The 17,658-nt window shown below is 40.6% G+C and overlaps 1 protein-coding gene across 1 annotated transcript in view; it reads right to left on the bottom strand.

The window, feature by feature from the left end:
• The window catches only part of SRRM3 (serine/arginine repetitive matrix 3), a 577,610-nt gene that overhangs the window by 162,571 nt on the left and 397,381 nt on the right, over positions 1–17,658 (bottom strand). Inside the window, exon 4 of the mRNA XM_077482193.1 lies at positions 2,486–2,587. Within this exon, the coding sequence (XP_077338319.1) occupies positions 2,486–2,587 (102 nt within the window). The remainder of the gene's footprint in view (positions 1–2,485; positions 2,588–17,658) is intronic.

The following is a 17,658-nucleotide window of genomic DNA, read 5'->3' as shown; positions in this document are numbered from 1 at the left end:
TCGGAAAAACATTTGGAGTTTATTCCGATGGGAAAACGTGTGTATGCGGTATAAGGCTGGAGTTCAGCTTTAAGCTCAATTGTTTTTTTGCTCTTCACTTGGTCTCATTTAAGCATATAATATTTGCAGTGAAGGCTCTTCCTTCAGTCATTCTTACTGCAGCTAATTAGCACACTAACAGTTTGATAACTGACTATGAAAACATGTAGTCATCTTAGAAGCAGAAGCCGAGGAATAGTAAAACATCTGAAAAAAAAAAAAACTACTAACGATATCATAATTATCTTTTGCACACATTATTTTGGCATCACACACCAAAATGTGCCCTGTCGCAAACAGAAATGATATAGAATTTTTTATCTTATGTTAGACCTGCAAATGCACAAATAAGTCCCTTATATAATTTAGAGGCCGTTTTATTGCAAAATGTGGTATACCAAAAAGATGTAATAGCACATTTCAGTAAAACTAGCCTTTAGCTATGTAGAATAAAGCTTGAAATGCAGGCCATTTTATTCTACTCTAAAGATTTACTGGCAAAATTGTTTTGGAAAAGTCAGTGAATTGAGATACTTTTAATTAACTAATACATCAAAGTATACATAATTCTCTTTGCTAGGGGAGTGTAGTGTAGTGATACCACGGGACTTCAGGCCTAGAATTGAATGATTTAAGGCAGTTCATTTTAAAGAATACAAAAGGGAAAATGTAAAGCAATCCAAGTATATATTGTACCTGGATAACGCTTGATAGCGTTTACCATCCAAGTGACTACAAAGAAAAGCAGAAATGTTTCTCTTAATGGCAAATCAGGTAATAATGCAATAATCATCTCTTAGCAGGATAGCAATGGATGCCCAGGGACAGTTTTTTTCTGAGAGGAAATGCATTTAGGAAACTCAGCTCCCCAGTAAAATGGCAGTGTTGCCAATAACCTGTTAGAAGTTTTTTTACCTGGCACTAAAATTATTTAAAAATTTGGCTGTATAAGGTTTCCTAACCAGTTCATATGACGTCCACCCAGAAGGAGGAATGTTCAGCCCGGCCGTCAATCTGCTATAGGCCAGACGGGACGTTCCTCCTTCTGGTGGAAGTCATATGTCATCCTCCCAGCCATGACTCTCAAATTCACTACATAGCATATCAGTATGGAACTCAAACTGTCCCCAAAAGCTACAAGTCTCATACTAACCTTCAGAAGCTGGGAGACCTGGCTCCCGATCACATAAACACTGTGATAGTCTGTGAGTGCCTCTCACATATTCAATCAGTAAAACCTGCTCTTGTACTCATTCTCCTCTGAGTGGTGAAAAAAAAAAGTTTTATCTTTTTCTCCTAGTCAGAGGAGAAGAATGAAACAACAGAAAAAGAAGGTGTTAAAAAAAATATATATATATTAATAAATATAAAGTAGCTTTATCAGGGCTTGATCTAGGTTAGTGGCAGAGTCAAAGATTGGGGTCAAAAGTCTGGGTTGGGATGTCAAAAGTCAGGTTAAAGGTCAGTTCTAGGTAGATTTAAAAAATATATTTAACGTGTTTTAGGTATAAACAACAAATATTACACATACAGTATATGGCAGGGATATGCAATTAGTGGACCTCCAGCTGTTGCAAAACTACAAGTCCCATCATGCCTCTTCTTCTGGGTGTCATGCTTGTGACTGTCAGAGTCTTGCTATGCCTCATGGGACTTGTAGTTCTGCAACAGCTGGAGGTCAGCTAATTGCATATCCCTGGCATATGATATTGCCACAAATGTGAGGAGTAAGATCATTTTGTTTGGGGGTTTTTGTGGTGGTGGGTCATGGTAATGGCAAAACATATTTTTGTTACTATTTTGGGTCAGTTTTCCTTTGATAATAAAAAAGAAATCAGAAGCTATCCATACCAAAATAAGGTATAATTTATGTACAGTTTTACTAATACATGTCAAAGCTGAAAAAATTGCATTCAGGCATGAAGATCTGTTTTACCTTTAGGCATTAAGGGGTTAAAGAAGAACTACGGCCTCCCTGTTTAAAAGGAAAATGTGCTGCAGCACTTGAATGTAAGTGCGTCTGCACTTCAGTTTTTTATTAGTCTCCCTGCAAAGTCTCACAAATACCCATTGATCCTGATGGTGGCTATCAGCATATTCTCTGTTGAGTCACAAGCCTGCGGTTTGTGAATAAGCAGCTGGCCACACTTAACTCTCCTCACAGCTTTGTGGATTAACAGTGCTGTGTTTGCATCTGAAGTCCTCCCATTGTGAGCTGCGGTGTCTGGGGAGGACATTTGCATAAGCAGACATTTGTTTTCCATTTATTGCTCATTCCCTATCATTTTAGAGCCTACATTTAAAATATAAATTCCCTACATTGTTCATTTAGAACATCGCCTATCCTGGTTGACTTTGTTCTTCCTGAAATTCTATGTAATATTGTCCATAGGTATAGAGTTCATTTGTAATCAAGCATCCACATTTATGGTTGATGTCTACTTACATTTGTCGTCCATGTTGATCTTCTCTGGTCAGTACTCCTTCTTTCTCCATGAGCATCTGGCGAAAAGTTCCTACTTTCTGGTGTATTTCCTCTTCTGAGTACCTAACAAAAAAAAAAATACAGTGATTATAGTTATAGCCAGTCCAAATACTACTTTATGTTTTAATGCTATCCTAAATTCATATATGACCATTGTATTCCATAGCACTTTACAGTAGAATGTATAGTGGATGTACTGTACTTACACTGGTAAGATATTCCTACATTACCTTATGAAAGAGGAACATTTTTACATGCTATTATCTCATGCAATTTTACCTTCACAATTTTAACATGACACCTTTAACCACTTAAGCCCCGGACCATTTTGCAGCTAAAGGACCAAGCCCCTTTTTGCGATTCGGTACTGCGTCACTTTAACTGATATACTACATATTTTTGGTAAAAAAAATCGCAATAAGCGTTTATTGATTGCTTTGCGCAAATGTTATAGCGTCTACAAAATAGGGGATAGTTTTATGGCATTTTTTTTTTACTAGTAATGGCGGCGATTAGCGATTTTTATTGTGGCTGCGATATTATGGCGGACACTTTTGACACATTTTTGGGACCAACGATCAGTGCGATTAAAAATGCACTGATTACTGTAAAAATGTCACTGGCAGTGAAGTGGTTAACCACTAGGGGGCAGTGTAGGAGTTAAGTGTGTGTGTTTGTTTTACTTTAGGGGGGCGTAGCTTGGCATGTGACATCACTGATCTTCTTTCCCTATGACAGGGAACAGATGATCAGTGACAAGCTCACTAGGAAGCACAGGCAGAGGTTTGTTTACACTTACCTTTCCTCGTTCTTCAGCTCTGTGACCCGATCGCGGGACACCGGTGGTACTCGGGTCCGCGGATCCCGTGGCCACGGAGCTCAGGACCGGGTCGCAAGTGTGCCGCTGGCGGCGCGCACGCGACCCACGGCTGCGCACTTAAATGGCAACGTACCTGTACGTGCTTGTGCCCAGCCGTGCAATTCTGCCGATGTATATCGGTGTGAGGCGTTTCAAACGTCAAGAACGTGGTGACGTACAGCACTACAACAAGCCGATAAAATGAAGTCCAATGCTTCAGAGCATGCGTCAAATTGTTTCCAAGCATGCATAGGAATTTTGCGCACTGGAATTTGTACAGATGATCAGAATTTCCGATCGGAACGTCTTCTGACCAAAAAATAGAGAACATGCTCTCAATCTTTTGCTGGCTGGAATTCTGTAAGCAAAAGTCCGATGGAGCATACACACGGTTGGAATTTGTGACCAAAAGCTCATATCCGACTTTTGCTGGCAGAATTTCTGATCGTGTGTATAGGGCTTTAGAGCCCAGCATAGAAATGGTTTCATCAAGCTACATGAAGATTATAGAATTTAGGAAAATATAGGTTTGAAAAATTATTTTAAATTATTATTATTGTTATTTAACCACTTAACAACCGCCCTATAGCCGAATGACGGCTACAGGGCGGTTTCTTAACTCTGGGAGGCCGTCATATGACGTCCTCCCAGAATTCCGATCTCGCGTGCCCCCTGGGGGCCCCCTAGCGGCCGTTTACCACGTGATCGCTCCGTCAAATGACGGAGTGATCACTTGTAAACAAACCGGCGTCATGTTATGACGCCGGTTCCTCCCTCCCCCTCTCTGTACCGATCGGAACAGCGGAGGGGGAAGAGATCGGTGTCAGCAGCGATGTGGGCTGCATCTGCAGTGCCCACATCGCTGCTCACCGAAAATTAACCCCTCAATTCCCTGCCAATACTCTGCAATACCCTGCCATTACTCTGCAATACTCTGCATTACTCTGCATTACTCTGCAATACTCTGCAATACTCTGCAATACTCTGCATTACCCTGCAACACTCTGCAATACCCTGCAACACTCTGCAATACTCTGCATTACTCTGCAATACCCTGCAATACCCTGCAATACCCTGCAACACTCTGCAACGCTCTGCAACACCTGCCAATACCCTGCAACACTCTGCAATGCTCTGCAACACTCTGCAATGCTCTGCAACACCCACCAATACCCTGTAACACTCTGCAATGCTCTGAAACACCCGCCAATACCGTGCAACACTCTGCACTTTTCAGGCTTCCCAGCTTAGAGGTGAGATGCGGGGTCTTATTGACCCCATATCTCACTGTAAAGAGGACCTGTCATGCCATATTCCTATTACAAGGGATGTTTACATTCCTTGTAATAGGAATAAAAGTGGTCAAAAAATTTATTTTTGGGGAAAAAAATGTCAAACTAAAATAAATAAAGTAAAATGAACAATACATTTTTTTTTTTTAAAGCGCCCCTGTCCCCATGTGCTCGCATGCAGAAGCGAACGCATACGTAAGTCCCGCCCACATATGAAAACGGTGTTCAAACCACACATGTGAGGTATCGCTGCGAACGTTAGAGCGAGAGCAATTATTCTAGCCCTAGACATCCTCTGTAACTCAAAACATATAACCAGTAAAAAAAATTAAATCGTCGCCTATGGGGATTTTTAAGTAGCGACGTTTGGCGCCATTCCATGAGCCTGTGCAATTTTGAAGAGTGACATGTTAGGTATCGATTTACTCGGTGTAACTTCATCTTTCACATTATGCAAAAATTGGGCTAACTAAAAAGCATTCGAAAAATTGCTGCGCAAATACCGTGCAAGATAAAAAGTTGCAACGACCACCATTGTATTCTCCAGGGTGTTTGCTAAAAAAACATATATAATGTTTTGGGGTTCTGTGTAATTTTCTAGCAAATAAATGATGATTTTTACATGTAGGAGAGAAATGTCAGAATTGTCCTGGGTGCTCCAGATCGCCTGATGGCGCTCCCTGCGTGTTGGGCCTCTGTATGTGGCCACACTGTGTAAAAGTCTCACACATGTGGTATCGCCGTACTCGGGAGTAATAGCAGAATGTGTTTTGGGGTGTAATTTGTGGTATGCATATGCTGTGTGAGAAATAAGCTGATAATATGACAATTTTGTGAAAAAAAAAAGTTAAAAAAATCTTGATTTTGCAAAGAATTGTGGGAAAAAATGACAACTTCAAAAAACTCATTATGCCTCTTACTAAATACCTTGGAATATCTTCTTTCCAAAAAGGGGTCATCTGGGGGGTATTTGTACTTTTCTGGCATGTTAGGGTCTCAAGAATTGAAATAGGCCGTCAGTACTTCAGGTGTGATCAATTTTCAGATATTGGCACCATAGCTCGTGGACTCTATAACTTTCACAAAGACCAAATAATATCCACCAATTTGTACTTATTTTTACCAAAGATATGTAGTAGTATAAATTTTGGCCAAAATTTATGAAGAAAAAATTACTAATCTGCTAAATTTTATAACAGAAACAAAGAAAAATTAATTTTTTTACAGAATTTTCTGTATTTTTTCTTTTATAGCACAAAAAATAAAAAACCCAGCGGTGATTAAATACCACCAAAAGAAAGCTCTATTTGTGTGAAAAAAAGGACAAAAATTTCATATAGGTCCAGTGTTGCATGACTGAGTAATTGTCATTCAAAATGTGAGAGCACCGAAAGCTGAAAATTGGTCTGGTTATTCAGGGTGTTTAAGTGCCCAGTGGTCAAGTGGTTAAAAACAAAACAAAAAAAACGTTTTAATCCTCCCTTGATTTGTGGCCAGTGTGGACTAGCAGGAAGCACAAGCTTTCTTTTCCTCACTTCGAAGCTTCCAGATATAAAATAAAGAGAGGCCTTAATGGTCTATGGAGAAGGGTTTCTCCCCAGGTTTCCTATCTGCATCAGGAATTTCAGTGCCAGTATAATTGTTAATATTGTAGTGTACATTCATTATTTTTTCTTTTTTGTAAAAACCTAGCATAGCAAAACATACAGCTCTGTCAATGTATTTTAAGTTGTGTGTTTTAGTAGAATGGTACACTTTATCTGCAGTTTATATCTTTTAATGGCATTTCTTATGAAGGACATTTCAGTTATCTGTCAAGACTGACAATCATCAACGCTTTGTCCTTGAGCCGCAGTTCAAAAAAAAAATGTTTTTAAGGCTTGAGATACAAGTACTTGTTTGCTGTGTTCTCTGAGCTATAAATCTTTAATGTCCACAAAATATACAGTGCTTTGAAAAAGTATTCATACCCATTGAAATTTTCCATATTTTGTCATGTTACAACCAAAAACGTAAATTTATTTTATTGGGATTTTTTGTGATAGACCAACACAAAGTGGCACAAACCTAGGTATTTGTGAAACCTAAACTGTCTACGTATAGCACCAAGCCTATGAACATCGCTACTGCCAAGTGGTGCCTTTGTTGCACAAAGCTAAGCGTTTACTGCACAATTGTTACACTACTACTTTATAAAGCCCAAGTTTAGTTGTAAGTGAAAAGAACTAAATTGGCGCAAGCAAAATTATTTACAATCAATAAGATATGTCCCTTGTGCTGCTGGCTCCTGTATTAGCTGAAATCTTCCTCTGACCGCCAAATGCCACTGTAATTTTCCACTGTGGAGGGCAGTAGTTATTGGAGCCAACAGCCCTGTGACAGGCACTTGTCAAGAGTGCCAACTATGCCTGCCCTTTCTGCCCACTTCCTCCATTCATAAAAGCTGTACTATAACTAACACAGTTCAAAAGACCAAATCTGATTAAAAAAAAGACAGTAAACTGACCAAAGATTTGTGTCTTGTATTTCACAGGGACTAGTACTTTGAGCTCAGTAATTTTACTATTTTTTATACAGAAAGGAACAGGAGGAATGTAAATTTCCCAAAGGCAGGAGGGGCTTCCAAACCCCAAAAAATTAGGGCAGGAGCAGAGCCAGAAATCATAGCAGGAAGATTGTGCTTTTTACAGTAAATCTAAAACTTTTTTAGATTCCATATCATGCAGGTGGGCTACAGTCTCTTGTTGAATTTTTACTGTGGTATCAAGTTGGGAGGGGGAGTCACCCTCTCTGTCTTTTGTGGTGATCAAAATTGTACAGTTCTTACTGGAACAGCAGGTGTAGGGGAATCTTCTGAAAGGATAACCTGTTCGTTCTGATGGCAATTTAGCTTCACTTTGGAGAGATTTCCTTTTCCTTTCTGTTGTGTCTCAAGGAACTGAAGGGAAATCATCCTGTGGGACACAGACAGCATACCCCAAAAAAAAAACCTTGGCTATTGCACTTTGGACAGATAGTTTCATAAAGGGAAGAGAAAGAGAGAACTTGGAACAGTGTTGAATGAGCAACAGAAAAAAAAGTTGCTAAAGTTGGGATATGCCTCTTCTCGGGATGTAAATACAATGGAAATAAATTTTAAGTGTTTAGTAGGATGGTATATCATACCTATAAGAGCACATAAATATAAATTTGAGAAATATCTGTTATGTTGGCGTGGATGTAATGCACAGGTAACACTGGATCACATATGGTGGGAGTGTTCTAAAAATACAAGAATTTTGGAGAGGGGTTGCACAGATATTACCAGAAATGTGTGAAATGGAAATGTCTATGGACCTGTGGACATATTTGTTTCACAATACAGGGAAATCTATAGCACAGTATAAGAGGTCACTTATTCCCCATTTACTGAGTGTAGCTATGGGACTTACAGTGGTGTGAAAAAGTGTTTGCCCCCTTCCTTATTTCCTGTTCCTTTGCATGTTTGTCACACTTAAGTGTTTTGGAACATCAAACCAATTTAAACAATAGTCAAGGACAACACAAGTAAACACAAAATGCAATTTGTAAATGAAGGTGTTTATTATTAAAGGTGAAAAAAAATCCAAACCATCATGGCCCTGTGGGAAAAAGTGATTGCCCCCTAAACCTAATAACTGGTTGGGCCAACCTTAGCAGCAACAACTGCAACCAAGCGTTTGCGATAACGTGCAATGAGGCTTTTACAGCGTCCTGGAGGAATTTTGGCCCACTCATCTTTGCAGAATTGTCCTAATTCAGTTACATTAGAGGGTTTTCGAGCATGAACTGCCTTTTTAAGGTCATACCACAACATCTCAATAGGATTCAGGTCAGGACTTTGGCTAGGCCACTCCAAAGTCTTCATTTTGTTTTTCTTCAGCCATTCGGTGGTGGACTTGCTGGTGTGTTTAGGATCATTGTCCTGCTGCAGAACCCAAGTTCGTTTCAGCTTGAGTACACAAACAGATGGCCGGACATTCTCCTTCAGGATCTCTTGGTAGACAGCAGAATTCATAGTTCCTTTTATCACGGCAAGTCTTCCAGGTCCTGAAGCAGCAAAACAGCCCCAGACCATCACACTACCACCACCATATTTTACTGTTGGTATAATGTTCTTTTTATGAAATGCAGTGTTCCTTCTACGCCAGATATACTTGGACACACACCTTCCAAAGAGTTCCACTTTTGTCTCATCGGTCCACAGAATGTTGTCCCAAAAGTCTTGGGGATCATCAAGATGTGTTGTGGAGAAATTGAGACGAGCTTTGATGTTCTTTTTGCTCAGCAGTGGTTTTCTCCTTGGAACTCTGCCATGCAGGCCATTTTTGCCCAGTCTTTTCCTGATGGTGGAGGCATGAATGCTGACCTTAACTGAGGCAAGTGAGGCCTGCAGTTCCTTGGACGTTGTTGTGGGGTCTTTTGTGACCTCTTGGATGAGTCGTCGCTGCGCTCTTGGGGTAATTTTGGGAGGCCGGCCACTCCTGGGAAGGTTCACCACTGTTCCATGTCTTCGCCATTTGTGGATAATGGCTCTCACTGTGGTTCGCTGGATTGCCAAAGCTTTGGAAATGGCTTTATAACCCTTTCCAGACTGATAGATCTCAATTACTTTCTTTCTCAATTGTTCCTGAATTTCTTTGGGTCTCGGCATGATGTGTAGCTTTTAAGGATCTTCTGGATGACCTTACTGTGTCAAGCAGCTCCTATTTAAGTGATGCCTTGATTGTGAACAGGTGTGGCAATAATCAGGCCTGGGTGTGGCTAGAGAAATTGAACTCAGGTGTGGACAACCACAGTTATAGTATGTTTTAACAAGGGGGGCAATCACTTTTTCACACAGGGCCATGATGGTTTGGATTTTTTTTCACCTTTAATAATAAACACCTTCATTTACAAATTGCATTTTGTGTTTACTTGTGTTGTCCTTGACTATTGTTTAAATTGGTTTGATGTTCCGAAACACTTAAGTGTGACAAACATGCAAAGGAACAGGAAATGAGGAAGGGGGCAAACACTTTTTCACACCACTGTATCCTGAAACGCTGGCAGTAAGAGAGTGGCTATGAGAGTAGAATATATTTGCAAGATGGGAGAATTGTATTATTCATGGAAAAATTCTCAGATATATGGGTTTAAGTTAAAAAAAAAATAAAGATATGCAACTCTTATATCACAATAGAGCAAGGATGGAGGGAGGGTGAACAAGAGAGAAGAGAGGAGCAGGGAAAGGAAAGGGGAAGGAGAGAGGGAAAGAAGGGAGGGGAACGGAGGAAAAGGAAAAGGGAAGGCAGAGAAGAAAGGGAAAGGAGAAGGAAAAAAGAAAGGAAAAGGAAGAAAAATAAGAAAATAGCGAAGATAGTTTAGGTGTGGTAAGTGGAGAATAGAATGTCCTCAGTCAGTTTGTCATTAAATGTTTCAGTCAGGGACCCATTGTTCAGAATTAAATTAATACTGTCCTTTTCAATGATTACTGAATACATGTTAACTGGTTTATCAATAAGAGCTTGTTCACATCTTAGAGGTTTAGTGCCGCAGTGTACCGTACAATTACTAAACAGATCTTTTTATTCAGTGGTTTAGTTCAAATCTATACAATTATATGCATTGTGCTTTGACAGACTGCTCCCAAATTCCTGCATGAAGCAGTCTAGGTACATTTGAAATGCAGTGCAGTGCTAGGCTTAGTTCTAATGCTGGGTACACAAGGCAGGCTGAACGGAAAAAAACGTACATATCGCTGTACTAACACATCTGATGTTAGTGCAGTGATCTCCCCACTGAACTATTGTGCTCTGACAGGGGGACTGCCCCCCCCCCCCAGAACACAATGATCATCGCTTGCAGCCATATGCCCTGTACACACGGTGGGACTTTCCGATGGAAAATATGCAATCGGTTCGTGTTGACGGAAAATCCGATCATGTGTGGGCTCCATCTGATTTTTTCCGTCGGAATTTCCGACACAAAGTTTGAGAGCAGGATCTAAAATTTTCCAACAACAAAATCCGATCGTTTAAATTCTGATCGCGTGTAGACAATTCTGATCCACAAAGTGCAAAGCATGCTCATAATAAATTATGAGACAAAAGCTTGGCTACTGGCCTCTTTATATTCCCGTTGTACGTGTTTTACGTCACCTCATTATGAACGATCGGATTTTCCAACAACTTTGTGCGACCGTGTGTATGCAAGACAAGTTTGGGCCAAAATCCGTCAGAAAAAATCAGACGGATTTTTTCGTTGGAATGTGTGTACAGGGCAATAAAAAATAAATAAATACATAAATAAAAATTCCATAAATATAGCCCATAGTTTGTAAATGCTATAACTTTTGCACAAACCAATCAATATACGCTTATTGGGATTTTTTTCTCAAAAAATATGTAGTAGACTATTGGCCTAAATTGATGAAGAAATTTGATTTTTTTTTCCATTTTATTAGTGGATATATTTTACAGCAGAAAATAAGAAATATATATATTTTTTCAAAATTGTAGGTCTATTTTTGTTTATAGCGCAAAAAATAAAAACCGCAAAGGGGACCAAATTCCTCCAAAAGAAATATTCCCTATTTGTGGGGAAAAAAAGGACATCAATTTTATTTGGGTACAGTAAGGCACGGCAGTGTAATTGTCAGTTAAAGTAACGCAGTGCCATATCACAAAAAAAATGGCCTGGTTATGAAGGGGGGTAAACCTTCCAGAGCTGAAATGGTTATGAATTGGCCATTGACACCCGCTGACATACGACTGGTGCCTAAAAAACAGGTGGAATAAAAAAGAAAATTGAAATATCATTCAATACTTCAGTCATCTGGTGCTCCCCACTGAAACAAATGGGGCATCGCCGCGATACCGCTGGCAAAACACCACCCCGGCAGCATTTTGCTGGGGATTTAACCACCTTTTTTGGCCGCTAGCTGGGGTTAAAATCGCCCCGCTAGCAGCCATATAGCGACCAAGCCATGAAATATAGTGAAGACAGTCATCATCAAGTAGAAAAAGTATGGCACAACAGTGACATTACCAAGAACTAGACATCCCTCCAAAATTGATGAAAGGACGATAAGAAAACTGGTCAGGAAGGCTACCAAGAGGCCTACAGCAACATTAAAGGAGCTGCAGGAATTTCTGGCAAGTACTGACTGTGTGTTACATGTCTGGGCTATGGGGTAGAGTGGCAAGATGGAAGCCTTTTCTTACGAAGAAAAACATCCAAACCTGGCTAAAATTTGCAATAACACATCTGAAGTCTCCCAAAAGCATGTGGGAAAATGTGTTATGATCTCATGAAACCAAGATTTAACTTTTTGTCCATAATTCCAAAAGATATGTTTGGCTCAAAAACAACACTGCACATCACCAAAATAAAACCATACCCACAGTGAAGCATGGTGGTGGCAGCACCATGCTCTGCAACTGTTTTTCTTCAGCTGGAACAGGGGTCTTAGTCAAGGTAGAGGCTTTTATGAACAATTCCAAATACCAGTCAATCTTAGCACAAAACCTTCAGGCTTCTGTTAGAAAGCTAAACATGAAGAGGAACTTCATCTTTCAGCATGACAACGACCCAAAGCATACATCCAAATCAACAAAGGAATGGCTTTAGAAGAAGCAGATTACAGTTTTGGAATGGCCCAGCCAGAGCCCAGACCTTTATCCTTTTGAAAATCTGTGGGGTGATCTGAAAGGGGTTGTGTACAGGAGATGCCCTTGCAATCTAACAGATTAGGAGTATTTTTGCAAAGAAGAGTTGCCAAGATGTGCCATGCTGATAGACTCATACCCAAAAAGTGTTGTAATAAAATCAAAAGGATCAAAAGGTACTTCAACAAAGTATTAGCTTAAGGGTGTGCACACTTATGCAACCATATTATTTAACTTTTTTTATTTTTACTTCCCTCCACCTAAAATATTTCAGTTTGTTGTTCAACTGATTTGTACAGTTTATAGGTCATATTAAAGATTGGAAAAGTTCTAAAATGATTTATCTTTGTCTCATTTCTTTACATTACAGAAACCTGACCTGACATTCTAACACAGTGTGACGACTTATTATATCCACTGTAAGTGGCTAAATCATAAACCTGAACAGCTCAGCTTTACACACAAGCAAGTTATATTAAATCCCAATGAACTTTCTAACCAGAACATTGTAAAATTCTAGCAATAGCATTAATTCCATTGAGATGGCTTGAGAAGGACAGGGGGCCATCTTGATGTAGGTCTGCACAGCCTGCTTATGAGCTGTCTAAAATGTCTAATAGCTATGATGAGCAAAGTCTAACAAGCAGAACACTAATAACCAGAGATGTTTTAATGAGCGTTTCATAAAGTATTTTTTTAAATATTTTCTGGTATGGTGTTTTCTAAATGGCTGTATATGCACATCATAAACTAGTAAGAATCAATCCACATTTGGAAGTCTGCCTTTATCTGACCATTAAGTCCTCTTTGTCATATTTCCTAAATCCTGATCTGATGAAAGAATCCTAATAATAAGCATCCACCCAAATATATGAGAATTACCATAATTTTAAGACCAAATTCTTCTATATTATGAGGTTCAGGAGGCAGACTAGACACCTTCCATCTCCTAAGGAGAATAGTCATCAAACCCATATCATATCTGATGTCTTTCAAATTGGGATTTTGTGTTATGTAATAATATATTGGTTAACAAGGGTCATATGAATATTTTGATTCAGTTAGAACAGGCATGTCCAAAGTCCGGCCCGCGGGCCAATCGCGGCCCGCGGCCCGGTTTTGAACGGCCCTCCTGGTAATCTAAACATATATATCTTTTGTGGCCCCCGACGATCTCCCAGCGCCGGGGCCACAAACTATATATAGTCTGGCTGCATTGGAGATAGGAGGCTGTACGAGCGCTGTGCACACAGGAGTATTTCCTGTTTACACTGCAGCCTCTGTAATAGGAAGTCCCATCTCCGCCATTGGACGACTGTTCTGTCCATCAAAGGAGGCGGGACTTTCTCTTAAAGAGGCCGCTGTGAAAACAGGAGATTCTCCTGTTCTTTGGCGCTCGTCCAGCCCCCTCCATGTCCCCTCCAAGGCTGCACTGATGGCAATGGTAAGTACATTCCTGGCTAATAGTGAGTGAAATCCTGGCAATGGTGGCTGCATTCCTGGCAATAGTAAGTGAAATCCTGGCTAATGATGGCTGCATTCCTGGCAATAGTATGTAAAAACCTGGCAATGGTGGCTGCATTCCTGGCAATAGTAAGTGAAATCCTGGCAATGGTGGCTGCATTCCTGGCAATAGTATGTGAAATCCTGGCAATGGTGGCTGCATTTCTGGCAATAGTATGTGAAATCCTGGCTAATGGTGGCTGCATTCCTGGCAATAGTGAGTGAAATCCTGGCAATGGTGGCTGCATTCCTGGCAATAGTGAGTGAAATCCTGGCAATGGTGGCTGCATTCCTGGCAATAGTAAGTGAAATCCTGGCTAATGGTGGCTGCATTCCTGGCAATAGTGAGTGAAATCCTGGCAATGGTGACTGCATTCCTGGCAATAGTGAGTGAAATCCTGGCAATGGTGGCTGCATTCCTGGCAATAGTGAGTGAAATCCTGGCTAATGGTGGCTGCATTCCTGGCAATAGTATGTGAAATCCTGGCAATGGTGGCTGCATTCCTGGCAATAGTAAGTGAAATCCTGGCTAATGGTGGCTGCATTCCTGGCAATAGTATGTGAAATCCTGGCAATGGTGGCTGCATTCCTGGCAATAGTGAGTGAAATCCTGGCAATGGGGGCTGCATTCCTGGCAATAGTAAGTGAAATCCTGGCTAATGTTGGCTGCATTCCTGGCAATAGTGAGTGAAATCCTGGCAATGGTGGCTGCATTCCTGGCAATAGTATATGAAATCCTGGCTAATGGTGACTGCATTCCTGGCAATAGTGAGTGAAATCCTGGCAATGGTGGCTGCATTCCTGGCAATAGTAAGTGAAATCCTGGCTAATGGTGGCTGCATTCCTGGCAATAGTGAGTGAAATCCTGGCTAATGGTGGCTGCATTCCTGGCAATAGTGAGTGAAATCCTGGCAATAGTAAGTGAAATCCTGGCAATGGTGGCTGCATTCCTGGCAATAGTATGTGAAATCCTGGCAATGGTGGCTGAATTCCTGGCAATAGTGAGTGAAATCCTGGCAATGGTGGCTGCATTCCTGGCAATAGTATGTGAAATCCTGGCAATGGTGGCTGCATTCCTGGCTAATAGTGAGTGAAATCCTGGCAATGGTGGCTGCATTCCTGGCAATAGTGAGTGAAATCCTGGCTAATGGTGGCTGCATTCCTGGCAATAGTGAGTGAAATCCTGGCAATGGTGGCTGCATTCCTGGCAATAGTGAGTGAAATCCTGGCTAATGGTGGCTGCATTCCTGGCTAATGGTGGCTGCATTCCTGGCAATAGTGAGTGAAATCCTGGCAATAGTAAGTGAAATCCTGGCAATGGTGGCTGCATTCCTGGCAATAGTATGTGAAATCCTGGCAATGGTGGCTGCATTCCTGGCAATAGTATGTGAAATCCTGGCAATGGTGGCTGCATTCCTGGCTAATAGTGAGTGAAATCCTGGCAATGGTGGCTGCATTCCTGGCAATAGTGAGTGAAATCCTGGCTAATGGTGGCTGCATTCCTGGCAATAGTGAGTGAAATCCTGGCAATGGTGGCTGCATTCCTGGCAATAGTGAGTGAAATCCTGGCTAATGGTGGCTGCATTCCTGGCTAATGGTGGCTGCATTCTTGGCTAATGGTGGCTGCATTCCTGGCTAATGGTGGCTGCATTCCTGGCTAATGGTGGCTGAAATCCTGGCTAATGGTGGCTGAAATCCTGGCTAATGGTGGCTGCATTCCTGGCTAATGGTGGCTGCATTCCTGGCTAATGGTGGCTGAAATCCTGGCTAATAGTGGCTGCATTCCTGGCTAATGGTGGGTGCATTCCTGGCAATGGTGGCTGCATTCCTGGCAATGGTGGGAGCGCAGATGGGCACTGACCCTTATTTTGCTTCAGAGTTTTTTATTTAAAATTGTAAGTTTTTTTTTCCTGAAACTTCCCTCTTATTTGCCAATAAATACGGTATATCCAAATAACACGCCCAAGCTCATCTCTTCAACACACACAGCCACAAAGGCAAGAGAATTCTTGTTGGGCCGTGTATTAGTGTTCGAACGAACACACTTAGACCGATTTTTAATGGTTCAAAGAATGTCAGGTAAAATGGTCGGCCCTCGTGCATGTTCACTTCATCAAATCTGGCCCTCTTTGAAAAAAGTTTGGACACCCCTGAGTTAGAAGAACTTACATCTTAGGACGTCCCGTTGATGAAATATCATAAACAGTTCAGTCCTCCTATCTTGACGCCATCAAGAATGTCCATTAAATTTTAAAACTTTGCACAGATGCTAGTCGTCTCTGAGAACCAGAGATACTGTCAGAATCAAATTTATGCTACACTGAATTAGACTTGGACTTAGAAAGTACAGACCAAGCAAAACCTTGGAAAGTACCTTTCATTTTTATTTCCATTTATTTTACCGTAGAGTTTTTTTTTTTTTTTATATTGCTCTCTGTTTGTATTTTGGTTGCACTGTTCACATCGGGAGCCTTGCTCCCGAAGTGATTGGACACAGCGGGAGCCAATCAGCATGTGTGGCGGTCACGATGGCCACCAGCCACCCACGATCCTTTACAGGAGAGGCAGAACGGCTATGTAAACAAGGCAGACTGCCTTTCTGTGAGGGAGGAAAATGGAGATCTTGTGTTTCTGCTAAGCAGAAACACGGATCTCTGTTTTCCTTCAGTCACAGTATTCCCCCCCACAGTTAGAAATCACTCCCTAGGAGCACACTTAATCCTTTGATTGCCCCTGATGTTAACCCCTTCCATGTCAGTGTCATTTATACAGTTACAGTGCATTTTTTTAGCACTAATCATTGCGTTGGTGTCGCTGGTCCCCAAAAAGTGCCATCTAGTGTCAGATTTGTCTGCGGAAATGTCGCAGTCCTGCTTAAAATCGCTGTTCGCCACCATTACTAGTAAAAGACAATAAAAAATAAATAAAAAGTCCATAAATCTAACCCATAGTTTGTAGACGCTATAAGTTTTGCGCAAACCAATAAATATACGCTTATTGGGATTTTTTTTAACCAAAGACATGCACCAGAATACATATTGACCTAAATTGATGACGAAATTAGATTTTTTTAATTTTTTACTGGATGTGTTTTATTGCAAAAAGTAAAAAATATTGTTGTTTTTTTTTCATTTACAATCTTTTTTTTTTTATAGAATAAAAAACGCAGATGTGATCAAATGCCACCAAAAGAAAGCTCTATCTGTGGGGAAAAAAAATACATCAATTTTATTTGGATACAGCATCACACGAACGCACAATTGTCAGTTAAAGCAATGCAGTATCACAAAACATGGCCTGGTCAGGAAGGGGGTAAAACCGTCTGCAGCTGAAGTGGTTCCTTTCTGTCCTCTCCATATCTTATTTATTCCATGGTACACTGCTATCATAGTTGCAGTCAGCAGTAAAAAAAATATGCAATCTTTTTTCTCTATGTAAAAACAGACTCGTAGCAAACATGAAATATAACTATTTATGTGTAAATTTGAAGCAAGACAAATAAAAGCCCCTCAAAAGCAATTCAAAAATATATCTTCTGTGCTTTCCATAAATGTGTAATTTTCTTTCTTTTTTTTTTTTTGAAATATCAAACACAAGCCTTTTAAAATGATGGACTGAAATGGATGGTTGATGCTGCCATAGAAACTGTGCAGCAGTAACAAGAAATAAAACTCCACACCTCACCAGAAGTAATGTCTAATACGAATGAATGTACAGTGTGACGCTTCATGTATCTGCACAAGATTACTACTGATACAGCACAGTGACATTGTTTTAAGAAACAAAAGAAACACACAAGGGCAATGCTGCAAG

The sequence above is a fragment of the Lithobates pipiens genome, unplaced genomic scaffold, assembly GCF_037356315.1.
Source record: "Lithobates pipiens isolate NorthernLeopardFrog02 unplaced genomic scaffold, aLitPip1_a1.2 Scaffold_16, whole genome shotgun sequence".
NCBI classification, from domain to species: domain Eukaryota; kingdom Metazoa; phylum Chordata; class Amphibia; order Anura; family Ranidae; genus Lithobates; species Lithobates pipiens.
The sequence above is the reverse complement of the archived record's forward strand: the minus strand, read 5'-3'. Positions and strand labels throughout refer to the sequence as shown.